This window comes from Cherax quadricarinatus, chromosome 39, assembly GCF_038502225.1.
Source record: "Cherax quadricarinatus isolate ZL_2023a chromosome 39, ASM3850222v1, whole genome shotgun sequence".
Classification (NCBI taxonomy): Eukaryota; Metazoa; Arthropoda; class Malacostraca; order Decapoda; family Parastacidae; genus Cherax; species Cherax quadricarinatus.
The window spans coordinates 13385136-13406207 of record NC_091330.1 but is presented as its reverse complement, the minus strand read 5'-3'; the positions used below and the strand labels follow the sequence as shown (position 1 = coordinate 13406207).

General features: G+C 42.3%; 1 protein-coding gene across 1 annotated transcript in view; it reads left to right on the top strand.

The window, feature by feature from the left end:
* The first annotated feature begins 4423 nt into the window (after positions 1-4423).
* Positions 4424-21072, top strand: part of LOC128696359 (tubulin polymerization-promoting protein ringmaker) — a 77917-nt gene continuing 61268 nt past the window's right edge. Inside the window, exons 1-2 of the mRNA XM_053787598.2 lie at positions 4424-6090; positions 6239-6459. Of these exons, the coding sequence (XP_053643573.2) occupies positions 4911-6090; positions 6239-6459 (1401 nt within the window). The 5' untranslated portion in view covers positions 4424-4910. The remainder of the gene's footprint in view (positions 6091-6238; positions 6460-21072) is intronic.

Here is a 21072-nt window from a genome sequence, read left to right as displayed (position 1 = left end):
TTCCACTTCCCCATGGAGAGAAGAAGAAATAAAGAGCAGCAGGAACTATTAAGAAAATGGAAGAAAAGCCAGATGGATGTGTAAATATTTATGCTTGTACATGCATGTGTAGTGTGATCTAAGTGTAAGTAGCAAGATATACCTGTTATCCCCCGAGGTTATGAGACAGAAAAAAAAAGCACCAGCAATCCTCCAATCATGTAAAACAATTACAGGTTTCCATTTCGCACTCACTTAGCAGGACGGCAGTACCTCCCTGGGTGGTTGCTGTCTACCAACCTACTACTTAGGATATATATATATATATATATATATATATATATATATATATATATATATATATATATATATAAACACTGATCTCTGGCTGAAGGAGACTCGAACCTACGAACCTTAGGACAAGGTACGCAGTGCTTTACCAATCTACCCACACTGGACCAATACCTTGGCGTGTAGCATGCGCTACACGTTTGATCCAAGGCAGCCAGCTTTCATGGAGAAGGCTTACAGCTTTTCATCTCATCCCCTGCATGCATCAGCCTTACTAGAGATTTGAACATGCTTACTAGAGATTTTGAGCATGCTCTCGCGAATTCCTTGCATTGTTCAAATCTCTAGTAAGGCTGATGCATGCAGGGGATGAGATGAAAAGCTGTAAGCCTTCTCCCTGAAAGCTGGCTGCCTTGGATCAAACGTGTAGCGCATGCTACACGCCAAGGTATTGGTCCAGTGTGGGTAGATTGGTAAAGCACTGCGTACCTTGTCCTAAGGTTCGAGTCTCCTTCAGCCAGAGATCAGTGTTTGTGTATATTTCGCATGCTCTCGCGAATTCCTTGCATATATATATATATATATATATATATATATATATATATATATATATATATATATATATATATATATATATATATATATATATATATATATATATATATATATATATATATATATATATATATATATATATATATATATATATATATATATATATATGTATATATATATGTATGTATGTATGTATGTATGTATGTATGTATGTATGTATGTATGTATGTATGTATGTATATATATATATATATATATATATATATATATATATATATATATATATATATATATATATATATATATATATATATATATATATATATATATATATATATATGAGAGAGAGAGAGTGTTATAATTTGTGTAGTTGCTTATGTCTGGGTCACCCGTGGCTGGGACTCCTCACTCGTACAACATTACCACAGTCGCGTGCAAGATGAGTCTTGACACTGCTGCCACCTGGGATCCATACTGCTATGTCTGTTACAACGCCGGTCATGCAAGGTCGTTTGTACTCGCTGAGTTGTACTCATCGAGGTGTCCTCGCTGAGCTAGATTTCAGCTTTGGCACGCCTCTTTATCTTCAGTCTGAAGAGGACCTCAGACCAATGGTCGAAATAAACAGTACTTCTTTCTGTTATTGTCTCCATGTTGGTTGGGTCCTGTTACTGTTTATAGTGTTTGCATCCATTACTTCCTTGACCCCTGGTTGCTTCTTTGACTCCTGGTACTGTGCCTAGTGTTGGCTTCCGTTACTTCCATGATTCCTGTTATTGACAAGTGTCCAGGATATTCTGATGTTGCTTCACTATATTTTCCATGATAGGTACGAAAGGACTCACCAGACATTAAATTAATAAGCTGGTTGCATGTAGTTAATAGCTGGACCCACGAGCTGTAACTCATCTCCAGCCAGAACAAGGTCGTGGTGTAAGATGTCAAGCTACAGTGTAACAGGTTGTTATATTATGGCGTGGGAGGTCTCGTTATGTGTGATAGTTCAGGTTATGTGTCATACCAAAGAAACATGAAAGGTGGATACGTTGAGGGAGGGAGACAGTAAGTGGCTAGACATAATACACACACACACACACACACACACACACACACACACACACACACGGTGCTGTTTCTGGTATTTGTGAACGACAGGACTGAAGGAATAGACTCCGAAGTGTCCCTGTTTGCAGATGATGTGAAGTTGATGAGAATTCAATCGGACGAGGACCAGGCAGAACTACAAAGGAATCTGGACAGGCTGCAGGCCTGGTCCAGCAATTGGCTCCTGGAGTTCAACCCCACCAAGTGCAAAGTCATGAAGATTGGGGAAGGGCAAAGAAGACCTCAGACGGAGTACAGCCTAGGGGGCCAGAAACTACAAACCTCACTCAAGGAAAAAGACCTGGGGGTGAGTATAACACCAGGCACATCTCCTAAGGCGCACATCAACCAAATAACTGCTGCAGCATACGGGCGCCTAGCAAACCTAAGAACAGCATTCCGCCATCTTAATAAGGAATCTTTCAGGACCCTGTACACTGTGTACGTTAGGCCCATATTGGATTATGCGGCACCAGTTTGGAACCCACATCTAGCCAAGCACGTAAAGAAACTAGAGAAAGTGCAAAAGTTTGCAGCAAGACTAGTCCCAGTGCTAAGGGGTCTGTCCTACGAGGAGAGGTTAAGGGAAATCGACCTGACGACACTGGAGGACAGGAGAGATAGGGGGGACATGAGAGTGAGAGGAATTGACAAGGTGGACATACAAATGATGTTCCAGAGATGGGACACAGCAACAAGGGGACACAGTTGGAAGTTGAAGACACTGATAAATCACAGGGATGTTAGGAAGTATTTCTTCTGTCACAGATTAGTCAGGAAGTGGAATAATTTGGGAAGCGATGTAGTGAGGCAGGATCCATACATAGCTTTAAGCAGAGGTATGATAAAGCTCATGGTGAAGGGAGAATGACCCAGTAGCGGCCAGTGAAGAGGCGGGGCCAGGAGCTATGATTCGACCCCTGCAACCACAGTTAGGTGAGTACACACACACAACACGTTGGCTGTCTCCCACAGAGGCAGGGTCCCCCCACTCCCCAACAAAAAGAAGAAAATATTACCATGTATGTATATATATATATATATATATATATATATATATATATATATATATATATATATATATATATATATATATATATATATATATATATATATATATATATATATATGCAATAAGATCACAGTGAACAGGTGATTTCAAAATATGCAAAACAACCATTCTGAAAGAATAGAGAAATTCCAAGCGCTTTCGTGACTACTCACATTATCAAGGAACTATGAAAGTAAAGCATCCAAGGAAGCTATATAAGGGGTCCGGCGAGCACCTCACTATCAGATCCCACAACGGTTAAACACGTGATGCGCGGCGACCCAACTTGGATAGGTCCCTTGCACAACTCACCCCCAAGCTATTCTACCCAAGAAAATTTAAAAATTATTATTTGTCCAGTGTATTATTAAATTCTTCCTAAATTCTATTAATTCTAAATGGATCTAATTTATATAAACCAAAGGAAATATTCATATTATTGTTTCATAAAAAGCAGTTTTGACAATAATATGAATATTTCCTTTGGTTTATATAAATTAGATCCATTTATAATTAATAGAATTTGGGAAGAATTTAATAATACACTGGACAAATAATAATTTTTAAATTTTCTTGGGTAGAATAGCTTGGGGGTGAGTTGTGCAAGGGACCTATCCAAGTTGGGTCGCCGCGCGTCACGTGTTTAACCGTTGTGGGATCTGATAGTGAGGTGCTGGCCGGACCCCTTATATAGCTTCCTTGGATGCTTTACTTTCATAGTTCCTTGATAATGTGAGTAGTCACGAAAGCGCTTGGAATTTCTCTATTCTTTCAGAGTGGTTGTTTTGCATATATATATATATATATATATATATACATATATATATATATATATATATATATATATATATATTATATATACATATATATATATATATATATATTATATATATATACATACATGGCTCGTTAGCCAGGTAGGCAGACAATCAACCAGTCACTCAACCAAACAGTCAACCAGGCACTCTACCAACAACACGGTCGGTCACTCAAATATTTAATAAATCAACCAGTCAGTCACTGAACCAAACAGTCATTTAACCAGACAGTTGGTCAATGAACCAAGCAGTCGATCTCAGCCAAACAGTCATTCAACCATTCAGTCACTCAACCAAAGAATCAGCCACTCAACAAAATAGTCGGTCACTTGACCAAACAATTCGTTACTCAACCTGCCAGCTAATTACTAACCAGCCTGGTGGTCTTCCATAAAAAAGACGTCTCGATCCAGGAATACAACAGCTTGATGTGCCTCTTATGTCAGGGGTCAAGTTGGTGCGATTAACTCGAAATAGGTGTATTGCATGAGTGTTGGCGTGGGGTGTGTAGCGAGCAGTGGGCGGGAAGGCGTGTGAAGCAGTGGCAGCAGGGACGTGACCGTGCATGCCCGCCTCCACCTGCTGCTCCACCTGGGAATCCTGCTTAGAAGCGACCGAGAGCAGTTGTGTTCGTGCGGAAAGAGGGGAAGGTAGTGATCAAGGAGGCACTTGAAGGCTACAGAAAGCTCTCGTGTTTATCATGCGATCAGCTTCTTAGTCTCAAGGGACAATACTACCTTACACCTCCGACCTCGACGGTATCAGTGAAGATCTCCCCCCTGCTCGGTCGTTCTGAGGGGAGTGAGGGGGACCTGGTCAGGTACAATGCATAACTCATATATGGCCTCAAATATACGTAGTTGTATATAATTGGCAGTAAAGATGGTATCTTGGCTTGTGGGGGGGGATGTATTGATGTGTTGAAAAGTGTTTTCCATGTGTGATTCCTACCGCAGTTACCTCAGCGCTGTCGACTGGTAGTGACGTGTCTTGTGTACGCGTTTTGCACTAGTAATATTGCCTCTGTACATATAATAATTACTTTACATTTTCTTGTCATTTATTAACTATACCAAACATGGGCGCTGCAGAGCATGTAGACGAAGGGAAAGATGACGTCCAGTGCCAAATCGGTGAGATCCGACATCATTAGTGCCATCAGTCGCAGCACGCGCCTGAGAGACTTCGAGGGAGACTTGCAGGTGCCCACTAGAGGGTCCCCAGCTAAGGCACACTTCCCAGGGGTTGACACTCTCGATGTTGGCCACACCGATGACGGCATCGGCTCCCTTGGCGGGTCTCCGGTGTCCCCGAGGAAGCTTGCTGCGCCCCGGGTGAGCACTACACGGAGCTCTGGTACCGGGGACGATATTTACGCACCACCTCAAACCAGTGTATGGGAAACTCGGCACCTACAGAGTCAGCAGTTTTTATTGGACGGCGCCCGTGAAGATGAAACCGTAGAGCAGAGGACACCCAGGGCCACCAAGGAGGGAGAAGAAGTCTCATTTTCGGGGCAAAACAAGTTACTCTGGGAGGAAAACAGCCTCTCACCGAGGAAGGATGAAGGAACGTGTATTAAGAATGAGAGTAGAGCTTCACTTAGATGTGAGGGTGAACAGGTAATACCAGGTGTCACAGACCCAAGTTGTGACGGAGGTGCTGATCATCCTAGTAGCGGCAGGAAGTCACAGCTCAGCGTTCGCAGTGACCATCACACAGTGTCTCCGCCGTCGGTAAAGTCACCAGATTCTGTTGAGGCGTCACCAGTAAGGAAAAGTGTAGGATGGACGACAGTAGAAATAAATAGAGATGGCGGGTCTCCTGACTTTCACTCTCAGACCGACAACATAGACATTGAGCTTGAGATATTTATCCAAAACCCAGAAGAAACTCCAGAGTCGCAAGAGGTTACATCAAGAGATCCCGCTGCTAACACTGGTGGAGATGGAGACTGTGTGTCTGATGAAAAAGCAGATGCCACTCAGGATGTGAAGTCGTTGCAAGACTCGGGTATTGGGTCACCATCTGCTGACTCCCTCAACGCAACAAGTTCGGAGGACAAAAACGTTTCGGATGAACAGCTGCTTACTTCCGTCTTACGCTCAAGAGACGGACGAAAAGTACGCTCGTCATCCGTGGGTCAAAGAGTGAGGTTTAGAGGTGAGTGTTGCATCGCTGAGTCTTGTGACACCGTCGCAAGCGATACCGTTGCAAGCGATACCGGTCGCCACAACAACCCCACCACTTCCAGGCGAAACCGTCGCAACAAGAGGAAGATCTACAGATCAGGTTAGCTTCATATATCGTGTATATTATGTTTAGTCACATATGATTGACTTATGATGCAATGTATTGGTTCATATGGATGATAAAGTAAGGCCCCGGGGGTGGGGGGATTAAAGGAGACCACGATGCTAGTAACACCCTGTGGACGCAGCCAGTATCTCCAACATGGCGGTGGACGTAAACAAGGAAGCGAACCAGGAGTACTCGACGCTGCTGAAGGAGATCCAGGCACTCATGGCAGAAGTTAAGAAACAGCGCCAGGACTTCCGCACTGAGCTGCGCTCCCTCACCTCTACCATCAACCGCAGATACAACTACAACAAGAACTGCGTCTGCTCCACCAGCAGGAAGGGCTCTCGTCTTCCCGTTACGGTAGGCTGCTTAATGTTTGGAAAGAGATGAAACTGCTTGAAATAAACTACTAGCTTTACGGAAGGTTGTCAGAGCAGTTAGTTATTGTGTTTCGAGCCTTGCTGGTCCATAGGAAGGTCAGTATGGTTGCATCAAGATGGCTAGCTACATGCTGTATTATATCGCCTTTAGCATACTGCTGTATTATATCGCCTTTTGCATCTTGCTGTAATTATATCGCCTTCCACAATCTTGTACATATACACGTTCATTCCAGATTGACGCTCATCTTTATTTTATATACACGCTGATTCTCTCAGGTATTGTATAGTGACTAGTATTATGTACTATTATTATTGTGGTTCCTTCCGCTATTATAATCATCATAACTGACATTAAGTGGGCAAGCTCACCGTGCCCCCCATCCCTTTTCCCTAACTCTGCCTCCCATTCTGATTCCCATCCCGTTTCCATCACCCTGCCTTCCTTGTCTCGCATCCCGTCTATCATCCTGCCTGCCATCCCATCTGCCCCAGCTTCCGTCTGTCACGCAGCGTAATCGCTCACCACAGGACACTCCCACCACAGGACACTCCCACCACAGACCATGACCAAGGCAAGAGTGCATATGACATCACTGTTAAACCTGTCCAGTAGCTGCTTCCTGGGGTTTCCATCATCTCCACCCATCTCTCTTCATTCATTTATTGTAACAAATATAATTTATATATATATAGACCTAACTCACCAGGAGTTCCGAATCAGTATCCCATTACCCACGAAGAATTAGCCCCCCCCCACCAGATTACTCACCATCCATCTAACCTCACCATTCCCACCGCCCAGTCTCCACATTGAAGCTATTGCAGTTTTTATAGAGTAGTAACAGCTGATAATCCTAATGAAGCTCTACACAGAGCGAAACGTTCATCCAATAAAGGCTTCTTCTGCAGCATCTTTTCTCCTCTAATGTTGGCAGTACGAGATTTGGATCCAGTCTGTTGAATTAAAAAAAACCATCCCTTTGCCCCAACCACCACCACCACCACCACCATCACCACCACCATCACCACCACCATCACCACCACCACTATCCATCACTAGCACTCACTGCCTCGGATATCAGGGGCAAGCAAGATAAAACCATGGATGACGTCTTAGGTAAACAGCCAACTGGGTGGGATAACGGGGCCTCTCAGAGGCCAACGTCATTGTTGTTGTAGTCCTGGAAATGGTAAGTACAATGCCTGCACTTTAAAGGAGGGGTTTGGGATATTGGCAATTGGAGGGACTACTGAACTGTCGTATCTGAGCGCCTCTGCAAAGACAGTGATTATGTATGAGTGAAGTGAAAGTGTTGAATGATGATGAAAGTATTTTCTTTTTTGGGATTTTCTTTCTTTTTGGGTCACCCTGCCTCGGTGGGAGACGGCCGACTTGTTGAAAAAAAATAATTATCGTAGTATTACCGTTGTGGTGTTGTAATATTACTGTCGGAATTCTCATAATATTACCGTTATAGCAGTGTTGTTACTGTTGTTATACTGTTACCGTTGTAATATTGTTGGTGTACTGTTGTTACCGTTGTAGTAGTACTACTGATGATTTGGTTGTAACTGTCATGTTTGTTTCTGCGCAGTAGTTGTCGGTAATGCCTTACTTATTTAGAGATCAAATAATATAGTCCCATTTTTATATTATATTTCCGTATTATTTATATAGTTGTGCTCACTTGTGCCACTTAGTTCGTTCAACTTACAACCACCTCGAGACTGAAAAAAAGTTTTCCTTATTGTCCCTGTGGTGTCTTAAGCTGACACCTATGTCCCTTGGCGCTCTCTCCTGTGTGTGTGTGTGTGTGTGTGTGTGTGTGTGTGTGTGTGTGTGTGTGTGTGTGTGTGTGTGTGTGTGTGTGTGTGTGTGTGTGTGTGTGTGTACTCACCTATGTGGTTACAGGGGTCGATTCACAGCTCCTAGCTATGTGTACTCACCTGTGTGTATGTGTGTCTGTCTTTGCCGGTAGCGCATGCTTTCCCGTGGTTAGTCAATGGATGTATCTACCGTTGATTTACCTGCGACCGGCAGTAACAGTCTGATCAGGTCCTGATTCACCATGAGGCCTGGTCATGGACCGGACTCCGGGGTTTATAACCCTCGGAACACCCTTCAGGTATACCTCGTTCAGTGGCCACACTTGCTCCATGGGCCACACTAACGATAGCGGTAGCAGGTGTGGAATGTAAGGAGTGAGGAAGACCAGCACACCATGTATTAGAAGCGATTACTCAAAGGATTACATGAAACAGCGGCAAGGTACAGTATGAATCAATATGCTCGCATCTCCAAATCCTACATGTCACCTGTACACACTAAACCTGCACACTGCGCATTTAGACTACACCTCTACACTGCACATACACACTACACCTCTACACTGCACATATACACTACACCTGTATAGTGCACATATACACTACACCTGTATAGTGCACATATACACTACACCTGTATAGTGCACATATACACTACACCTGTATAGTGCACATATACACTACACCTATACACAGCACATACACTACACCTGTACACTGCACATATACTACACCTGAATACTGCACATACTTCAACTGCACATTCCACCGCATAGCGACGAAGTATTCCAGATGTAGCTCTGAGTTGTTATCTATGTTGTTCTACTCCCTATTGTATTTTTGTCCAAGAACTTTGTCCTTGGAGGCAAAGAGGGGAATGTATGAGAGTATAGTTTTACCAACGCTCTTATATGGGTGTGAAGCATGGGTGATGAATGTTGCAGCGAGGAGAAGGCTGGAGGCAGTGGAGATGTCATGTCTGAGAGCAATGTGTGGTGTGAATATAATGCAGAGAATTCGTAGTTTGGAAGTTAGGAGGAGGTGCGGGATTACCAAAACTGTTGTCCAGAGGGCTGAGGAAGGGTTGTTGAGGTGGTTCGGACATGTGGAGAGAATGGAGCGAAACAGAATGACTTCAAGAGTGTATCAGTCTGTAGTGGAAGAAAGGCGGGGTAGGGGTCGGCCTAGGAAAGGTTGAAGGGAGGGGGTAAAGGAGGTTTTGTGTGCGAGGGGCTTGGACTTCCAGCAGGCATGCGTGAGCGTGTTTGATACGAGTGAATGGAGACAAATGGTTTTTAATACTTGACGTGCTGTTGGAGTGTGAGCAAAGTAACATTTATGAAGGGGTTCAGGGAAACCGGCAGGCCGGACTTGAGTCCTGGAGATGGGAAGTACAGTGCCTGCACTCTGAAGGAGGGGTGTTAATGTTGCAGTTTAAAAACTGTAGTGTAAAGCACCCTTCTGGCAAGACAGTGATGGAGTGAATGATGGTGAAAGTTTTTCTTTTTCGGGCCACCCTGCCTTGGTGGGAATCGGCAAGTGTGATAATAAAATAATAAATATTTTGTCTTTAAATTAATATCTGTATAAAATATGGGGGGTGGTAGGAGAAAAAAATTCAAACAGCTTCAGGGAGAACCTTGAGTTTTCCCTGAAGCAAGTTTATTCCTTTCTCTGAGGATGAGGGTCCCCAGAACAGTTCCAAGGATGGTACTTCCCTACACACACACACACACACACACACACACATATATATATATATATATATATATATATATATATATATATATATATATATATATATATATATATATATGTGTGTGTGTGTGTGTGTGCAAGGAATTCGCAAGAGCAGGCGAAATATACACAAACACTGATCTCTGGCTGAAGGACACTCGAACCTACGAATCTTGGAACAAGGTACGCAGTGCTATACCAAACTCACCACACTGGACCAATACCTTGGAGTCCAGCTTGCGCTAGACTTTGATCCAAGGCAGCCAGCTTTCAGGGAGAAGGCTTACAGCTTTTCATCTCATTTACGTACCTTGTTCCAAGGTTCGTAGGTTCGAGTCTCCTTCAGCCAGAGATCAGTGTTTGTGTGTGTGTGTGTGTATATATATATATATATATATATATATATATATATATATATATATATATATATATATATATATATATATATATATATATATATATATATATATATATATATATATTATAAGAAGTTTTTATTTTTTTCCTTAAATTGTGACGACAAACGAACTGAAGATGCAAATATTTAAAAATTTGTAAGATGTTCTCTAAAGAATAATCAGGAGCAATATCGTAACTGGAACAATACACAAGTAATTCATACATGGGAAAAAGAAATTAGTCACACTAGTTAATGGTCTAAGTCGGACCGAAACGTCGTCAAAAGTTTCTTTCTCCTATGTGCCGGTTATTTGTGTATGATATTATCTGTTTGGTACAGGGAGCCTGTGGTCACCCATCTAATTATTAACCAGACACAGTAGCGCTTAACTTGACTGGACTATCCCGCGCAGTGCCACGCTAATTGATATCCGCAAATGACCAGCGCTTAAAAAGAGATATATTACGACGTTTCGGTCCGTTCCTGGACTGTTGTCGAGTCGCAAGTCATCTCTGTAAAGTCCAGGTTAATTGTGAATTGTTTCACCCACGGTATTGTGTCTAATTCTTCTGGTTAATATTGTTATTATTATAATATTAGCCAGACATTTTATTAAGGATTTTGATGAAAAGCAAAACAATAAAGTTTGTGAGTAAGGACAAAGAGACAAGGAAGCCAGCTTATTATGCGACCATTAAATCTCGTTCCGAGTGAGCCTAGTCATGACACTGGTCATGCAATGTGCTGTCAACCAGTGGTTTACTCACTCTTACATCATTACGCACACTGTTTGCATTTTTGCGTTACATGCAACAGTGTGAGAATTCAAATCATCAGGGAACTTTTATCACTTATAGTCATTTATAGCCAAGAGAAAAAGGGTAGTGCTAAGGACACAACCTTGAGAGACTCCTTCGGCCTGAACAAAGTCTGAGGAAAGCGAGGCGCCATCACGGACACGAAAATATCTGTCAGATAAGAAAGTAGCAAGGAAGGTTGGTAGATTACCGCATAGGCCTAAGGAGTGGGCCTGGGCTAAGATGTTCTACCTCCAAGTGGTGTCTTATGCCTTCTCGAGATCAGAAAAGACTGCTAGGGAGAGAGTGGCGGTACATCAAGGTACCCTCCTTGAAGGGAGAGTGGCGGTACATCAAGGTACCCTCCTTGAAGGAAGAGAGTGCCCGTACATCAAGGTACCCTCCTTGAAGGAAGAGAGTGGCCGTACATCAAGGTACCCTCCTTGAAGGGAGAGAGTGGCCGTACATCAAGGTACCCTCCTTGAAGGAAGAGAGTGGCCGTACATCAAACAGGAATACAGGAAATTACGTTGACCTCATCTCTCTCCTCACCATCCCATTCCTCTCAAGCATCATCTCTTTCCTCACCATTCCTCGCCTCTCCAGCATCATCTATCTCCTCTCCCTCGCCTATTCAACACCACCTCTCTTCTCTCTCTCACACTTTACAATGTCACGACATGTGGAGTTTGGAGAAAGGGAGAAACAAGAAGACCGAGGGATGAATTAAATGGGCAGGTCCTCAGTACATCGATGGACTTGACAGATATAGTCCTCAGCGTATAGTGGGAAAAGGATGAGGGCGAGAGAGAAAGTACGTTGAGAGGGAAAAATGAGGGGGGGGGGGTAGAGAGGGAATGTATAGAGGGTGAAGAAGAGAGGGGAGGAGAAAAATGTATAGTTAAGGGAGGGAAGGGAATGAATTGAATTGCAACAGTAATTCTATACATGGTTGACGTGTATGTGAGTGGTAAAACGTTTCTAACAGTCACAAGAATCCGGCTTTGTTTTCTGAGCCGAGCGAGACGTGTGGACAAGCACACGAGAATATATGACAAAGACAGATAACACAAGACTTTGTAATACACACATGAGGCTGTCTGCAAAATGGAAAACATATACCGTATTCGATAAATGGACGTGGATATATGAGAGATGGAAGCGGATGGAAGGTATAGCAAAGGGGAGAGAGAAAAATGGATGGAAGGTATAGGCAGGGAGAGATAAAGTGGATAGAAGGTAAGGTATAAACAGGAAGAGACAAAAGTGCGGGCAACAAATATCTCTACATAAGTCTGATCTAAAATGGATATTCTTCAGATATAATCGCAGTTGATGAACTTTGATGTAATATTTATGTGATGTTAGACTTTAAAAGTCATGTTCTTACTAAAGACAAACATCCAAACTGGGAAAGTTAGAAAATCAGTATAGTATAAACTTCTTAAACACATTTGTTTATTAATAACTAAACAAGAGAACCAACATCTACGTAACTTTAATAACTTCCAACTATCCTCGTCTAACGTAAGTCTTAAATATATATACATGTATATATATATATATATATATATATATATATAGATATATATATATATATATATATATATATATATATATATATATATATATATATAATATTTGTATTTTATTTACTTGATTCTGAAAGAAAAATAAGGAAGTGTAGAAGTTAAAGGGAAACTGTGTTAATGTTTGAACTCCCAGGAAAGTGAGGAGGTGGAGATGGTGGTGGTGATGGTGGTGGTGATGGTGGTGGTGATGGTGCAGATGGTGGTGGTGATGGTGGTGGTGATGGTGGTTGTAGTAGTGAAGACATAGGTGTGTGCTGAAGCATGAAGGAAGGGTTGTTGGGTGCGGCTGTCACGACCCGTAGCCTCGTCTTGGTGATTACATCACTCGTGTGTGTGTGTGTGTGTGTGTGTGTGTGTGTGTGTGTGTGTGTGTGTGTGTGTGTGTGTGTGTGTGTGTGTGTGTATGTGTGTGTGTGTGAGCGTGTGTGTGTATGTGTTTACTCACCTAATTGTGGTTGCAGGGGTTGATTCATAGCTCCTGGCCCCGTGTGTGTGTGTGTGTGTGTGTATGTATGTGTTGTGTTTGTGTGTGTGTGTTTGTATGTATTACCTGGAGTTTACCTGTGTTGTGTTTGTGTGTGTTTTAGTTGATAATTGGTGGAGGCGGCTTAAAAACGGGTTATTTTAATAATGCACCTTTTCTGACTAAACTAAGGTAGGACGTAGAAAATTGCGTAATTATAATAACCTCTTACGTGCTACTCTGCATTTACCCTCAATAAGACAATAAACAAGTGCATAGACTAAGAAATTTAGACACCAAGCACGCTTAGCAAAGAATATCTTTGGGTTAAAAACACATAGAATGGACATTTTGAATGTGTATGGGAAAAGGTTAGTTGCGGTAAGATATCCTTACTCATACTCTAGATGTATTTCCAGGATATATACGAGAGGCGTGTCTCACAGCGCATGTGTGGTGAGTGTTCACTTTACACCCTCTTTTAGGGATGTTCTTATCTGGTGGTGAAGACGTTGCATGTAGCTTTCATGACCGTAGTATAATTGATAGGCTTTAAAACTCATTAACCCAAGCATAAATGCAAATTCTTTACAATGCAATAACCCACAGTACGAGAACATTCGCATCTGTCTTCAGAAATACGGTATTTGGACTCATTCATTCATCCAGTCGCATCCAACTTTCGGCTTCCAATCTGACATTCAGTTTGCTTTGCCTAGTCTCATTCTACTTTATTTTTTTACTGTGCTCTTTTAAGTGTTGGCTTCCAGCTTCTTTCTTTTGCACTCATTTTCTGACTCCTTCAGCAACTCCCTGTAAGCGCCGTGTCATCAGCACGGGCCACTGTACCAGACTCATTATACTTCAAGTGTGGTGTAGCAGACAACTGGTTAAAATACACATACAACCAAGGGAGACCTTTATTAGTACTACGTTTCGCCTACATTTGGTAACTTAATGAATCTTCATGGAGGCGAAACATCGAATTAATACATTTCTCTTTTTGATGCATGAGTCTTTTACCAGATTCATTATTTCTTAAGCTTACATTTCTCCCAACACTAGCATTCATTTTGTTTTACAGCCTCAGCTATAAACAAAAGAAAACTGAAGCGATATCAAACGTTCCTGTCTGATGGGCTACATGACCCTTACCGGTTTAGAGCTTTCTTTGATTATAATAATAATAATAATAATAATAATAATAATAATAATAATAATAATCCTGCCTGATGGGTATTTGTAATGAAAAATATTCTCCTTTTTCACATACCCTAGCAGCGTTGAATAATTCTCATTCTCAGAAAAAAAAATTCTGCATTTCTCTTAACGACTTAACATTTATTTCACATAGTTCTATTATCCATTTTATCATATATATTTTCCATATTCATAAGTGAAAGGGATTCCATTATCTAAATGCTGCTCTCTTACCTTCTATGCAAATTCTTCAACCAAACTTCCTCTTTCCCTTCAAAAATCCCTTGAGTTTTATTGAAGTTCCCTTCCCAAATTCACCTTGTTCCTCTTCAGTCTTATTTCAGGAAGGCAGAGAAAAATGGAGGTAACATTATTGTGTGAGTCAGTAAGTGGTAGGTAGGCACCTGAAGCAGCAAGTGATAAGTAGGAACTTGATGGGTAAGTACCTAAAGCAGTAATAGGTAGGCACCTGAAGAAGTAAGTGATAAGGTACCTGAAGCAGTAAATGATGGGTAGGCACCTGAAGCCGGTCTTGTGCTCAGGCAGGCAAGGGAGTGGTGTCAGGTGCTGCTTGCTGTAATAACATACTGGTAAGCCTTGCCCTCTGCCTTGTGCTCTCCCCTTGCTTCAATGACTTGATAACAGTGGATGTGTGTGCGTGTGTGTACGTGCGCGCGCCCACCAATATGTGGGTGCAGAGGTTGAGTCACAGCTCCTGGCCCGTGTGTGTGTGTGCGTGTGTGTGTGTGTTCGTGTGTGTGTGTGTGTGTGTGTGTGTGCGTGTGCGTGTGCGTGTGTGTGTGTGTGTACGTGCGCGCGCCCACCTCTATGTGGGTGCAGAGGTTGATTCACAGCTCCTGGTCCCTGTGTGTGTGTATGTGTGTGTGTGTTCGTGTGTGTGTACACCATTTTATAACATGCTAGAATTCGTAAACACTATCATTGTTGGAAAGGTGTTAGGAGACTGGTAAATGTTGTCACAATAGTGGTTAAGTGGCAGCTCGAGTTCAAACCTAACATCAGTTAAATTATAAAAATGGGTATTGGGAAAAGGTGGAAAACAAGGCCCCAATGAGGATGACCCCCTCCAAATCAGAGAATGAATCCGGAGATAGACATGAAACCTAACCTGCTGAAGCCCACATGAACCGTATAACGTCAGCGAGGTACAGAGGGTTGGCAAGTGTGAGGACTGATCTTATTAACCTGAACAAGGAATCGTTCAAAATATATAATCAGTTTTATACAAAACTTGAAAAAGTTGACTCAAGAAATCGTAATGACACGATTGCAAACAAACCATACCCCCGGCCGGGATTGAACCCGCGGTCATAGTCTCAAAACTCCAGCCCGTCGCGTTAGCCACTAGACCAGCTAGCCACAATAAGATTCATCCAACTAGGTATATTTCTACACCATAGGAAGGTTAGCACAGGCACCACTGTGACCACAAATGCAAGTTTTTACAGACGAATCTCCAGCTAGCGTGGCCGTGACGAACTCTAGCTCAAGTCCCTTCACTGCCGTCATGTTGACGGCAGTGAAGGGACTTGAGCTAGAGTTCGTCACGGCCACGCTAGCTGGAGATTCGTCTGTAAAAACTTGCATTTGTGGTCACAGTGGTGCCTGTGCTAACCTTCCTATGGTGTAGAAATATACCTAGTTGGATGAATCTTATTGTGGCTAGCTGGTCTAGTGGCTAACGCGACGGGCTGGAGTTTTGAGACTCTATGACCGCGGGTTCAATCCCGGCCGGGGGTATGGCTTGAAAAAGTTCAAAGATTTTCCACCAGACTGGTCCAAGAACTGAAAGACGTAAATTACAAAGACTGTCTAAAGAAAAATAACAGCATTGGAGGGAAGACTTATTATTAATCTACACCTGAGAAGGGATCCCTATAATATTTGTCATTTAGCCGAGGAGGGTTATTACAAAATAATGATTTTCCAGAGTAAATGGTGTTAATTGCTGGTTTGGCAAACACTAAGGCATGGCATGCAACATACTTCAGGGTATTGTCAGTATACACAGAAACATGATATTTAGCGCAGGAGTTGCCAGAATAGACACACATGACGACGAGTCTAAAACTAGAGATGTGAAAGCAGATTTTACACGTGCATTCAAGTGTGGATATAACAGAGCCCAGGCAGTGATAGCTGAGTACACACACACGCACACACACACTATCATCAGACAAGACTTGTATAGTATATAAATATAATTTCTATATCATATATAATAAGGCGCCCTTGTCATGTTGACGTCACGTGACTCCCCCACTCGGCAAGCAGGATTATAAATGGGTAGACAGACTGGGTTTTCTTCCCACGACTGTCAAATAGTAACTCTTCCATAACAATTTACAGTGTTTCCTTCCACCATCACAAACCCCACTATTACAACTGTATGAAAACACTCTACTATCACCTTACTAGTTACGATGTTACATTTAAAGGTTATCGACTGTACGTGTACTGTTGAATACTTTAATACATAAATTAGGGATTAGAGTAAACTCCGTTTATGTACACCGAGTCATGCACCCCCCGGAGTATATATATTGAGAGACATACCTTTTGGAGTATATACTCTGAAAGAAATATCTCTCGGTGTATATTCATTGAGAGACAAACTTTCCGAAGTATATACACTGAGAGGAACACTTGTAGAGGTATACACACTGAAAGACACCTCTCAGAGTATATACGCATGAACCTCCCTCTCTCTACCACTTACCTCCCGCCTCACACATCCACTCCAGGCGCCTGCCCACATTTCACCTTATCATCTTTATCTGGTTTTCAGTGTCACACTCTCCCAGGAACACTGCCTTTAGTGTGTGGTCCTACCCACTCAACGTGTTTAGTATATCGTGTTAAAGCACTCTTGGTAATGTTACCCGCGTCCTGCCCACGGCTTCTGATAACTTCCTGTGTGTTCTAACCCTCCTCACCTCGCTATATGTTTATCACATACTTCCCTCTATGTTTATAACATACCTCCCTCTATGTTTATAACATACCTCCCTCTATGTTTATAACATACCTCCCTCTATGTTTATAACATACCTCCCTCTATGTTTATAACATACCTCCCTCTGTGTTTATAACATACCTCCCTCTATGTTTATAACATACCTCCCTCTATGTTTATAACATACCTCCCTCTATGTTTATAACATACCTCCCTCTATGTTTATAACATACCTCCCTCTATGTTTATAACATACCTCCCTCTATGTTTATAACATACCTCCCTCTATGTTTATAACATACCTCCCTCTATGTTTATCACATACCTCCCTCTATGTTTATAACATACCTCCCTCTATGTTTATAACATACCTCCCTCTATGTTTATAACATACCTCCCTCTATGTTTATCACATACCTCCCTCTATGTTTATAACATACCTCCCTCTATGTTTATAACATACCTCCCTCTATGTTTATAACATACCTCCCTCTATGTTTATCACATACCTCCCTCTATGTTTATAACATACCTCCCTCTATGTTTATCACATACCTCCCTCTATGTTTATAACATACCTACGAAGTAAAAGACTGGGCAGGCGATGCAAAATGCCGCCAATAAAAAGTAGGGGCGCCATTGGTACACTAAGAGAAAACACCATAAGTGTCCGGGGCCCAAAACTGTTCAACAGCCTCCCATCAAGCATTAGGGGAATTGCCAATAAACCCCTGGCTGCCTTCAAGAGAGAGCTGGACAGATACCTAAAGTCGGTGCCGGATCAGCCGGGCTGTGGCTCGTACGTCGGACTGCGTGCGGCCAGCAGTAACAGCCTAGTTGATCAGGCCCTGATCCATCGGGAGGCCTGGTCGTGGACCGGGCCGCGGGGGCGTTGATCCCCGGAATAACCTCCAGGTAACCTCCAGGTAACCCTCTATGTTTATCACATGCCTCCCTCTTATGTTTATCACATGCCTCCCTCTATGTTTATCACATGCCTCCCTCTATGTTTATCACATGCCTCCCTCTATGTTTATCACACCTCCCTCTATGTTTATCACATACCTCCCTCTATGTTTATCACATGCCTCCCTCTATGTTTATCACATACCTCCCTCTATGTTTATCACATGCCTCCCTCTATGTTTATCACATACCTCCCTCTATGTTTATCACATGCCTCCCTCTATGTTTATCACATACCTCCCTCTATGTTTATCACATACCTCCCTCTATGTTTATCACATGCCTCCCTCTATGTTTATCACATACCTCCCTCTATGTTTATCACATGCCTCCCTCTATGTTTATCACATACCTCCCTCTATGTTTATCACATACCTCCCTCTATGTTTATCACATGCCTCCCTCTATGTTTATCACATACCTCCCTCTATGTTTATCACATGCCTCCCTCTATGTTTATCACACCTCCCTCTATGTTTATCACATACCTCCCTCTATGTTTATCACATGCCTCCCTCTTATGTTTATCACATGCCTCCCTCTATGTTTATCACACCTCCCTCTATGTTTATCACATACCTCCCTCTATGTTTATCACATACCTCCCTCTATGTTTATCACATGCCTCCCTCTTATGTTTATCACATGCCTCCCTCTATGTTTATCACACCTCCCTCTATGTTTATCACATGCCTCCCTCTATGTTTATCACACCTCCCTCTATGTTTATCACATACCTCCCTCTATGTTTATCACATACCTCCCTCTATGTTTATCACATACCTCCCTCTATGTTTATCACACCTCCCTCTATGTTTATCATATACCTCCCTCTATGTTTATCACACCTCCCTCTATGTTTATCACATACCTCCCTCTATGTTTATCACACCTCCCTCTATGTTTATCACATACCTCCCTCTATGTTTATCACATGCCTCCCTCTATGTTTATCACACCTCCCTCTATGTTTATCACATACCTCCCTCTATGTTTATCACACCTCCCTCTATGTTTATCATATACCTCCCTCTATGTTTATCACACCTCCCTCTATGTTTATCACATACCTCCCTCTATGTTTATCACACCTCCCTCTATGTTTATCACATACCTCCCTCTATGTTTATCACATACCTCCCTCTATGTTTATCACATGCCTCCCTCTATGTTTATCACATACCTCCCTCTATGTTTATAACATACCTCCCTCTATGTTTATCACACCTCCCTCTATGTTTATCATATACCTCCCTCTATGTTTATCACATACCTCCCTCTATGTTTATCACATACGTCCCTCTGTTTATCACATACCTCCCTCTATGTTTATCACATGCCTCCCTCTATGTTTATCACATGCCTCCCTCTATGTTTAGGAGATCATTTGAGTACTCAATTTACTTCTCTATCCTCCTGTTTCCTTTGTTCTATAACTTGTGTAATTTGTCAGGATACCTTATTAATGGAAATAAGATGCCAGATATCTAAAATTTAAAATCCACTATTCTTCTCATTATTCTTTTCCCCTCCCCTTCTCTCTCTCTCTCTCTCTCTCTCTCTCTCTCTCTCTCTCTCTCTCTCTCTCTCTCTCTCTCTCTCTCTCTCTCTCTTCTGTTTAAAGTTGTATTCCAGTGGTTTCATATAATCACTTAACTTAATTTCTACAATGTGGGTTTGCTGTGAAAACGTTTGTCTTATTTGTGTTAGTCTACGAATCGCTGATGAGTATGATACAATTGAGAGACAACCAGTGAAATACTGATGGCTGCCCGTCGTGTAGTGTAGTAACTGTCTTTGTAATAGGTCTCAGTAAAGAGTTCGACTCATGGATATCAACTTTAATCGTTGGATGCTGAGTCCCTTTCGTGTGGAAATTTTTTGATTTTCCGAAGCTATAGCGCCTAATAGGTGTTTAATGTGTCGATATGAGTCAAAAATGTATTTGACAATAGGATAGAACCAAGAGTTCCCTTGGCGCATGTGCGGATGTGCGGGGGTATAGGTCGACTCGGGCCATGGGGGAGGCGGGAGTGTTTTGAATGTAGTGAGGAGGCTGGGAAAGCATGGAACCAGGAAATTGGCATTCACGGCGGCCTAAGGATTAATATAGGCCTCATTTCATAATAGGAAGTGTCGCAACTGTTCCTGGTGAAGAGTGAGGGAACGTGATTTACGGGACCACCGTAAAAAGGTGGTAAAATTAGTGAATAATGGTTCGACCGGGTGTGACTGGTGCACGGCCATGGTGTGTGTCCAGGGGAAATACCCATGTGTTAATCCTCGCTCATCGGCCTCAGATCTTAATGGAGTGACCTCTAATGTGTATAATAATTATGAGACGTTAAATCGTCTTGTGAATGGTAATGTAATCAGTGATAATAACATTGAGTTAAGAGAATGCGGGATGTGAAATAGATCGCCCTGCTCCGAGTGAACGCGTGATTCTCGTACCGAGGATAGTGAAGCTTTATGGAATCACGACTTCTAAACTGGGACAAACTGACGGATACCTCGTCCTGCTGGAATAAGAACCGTGTCGGTGTAGCAGGACATCGAAATGAGATGGTGAATGGAGGAAATAAGGAGTATCAATCACCCACAGTTAAGTAACCCTTCTAGTTATAGCAG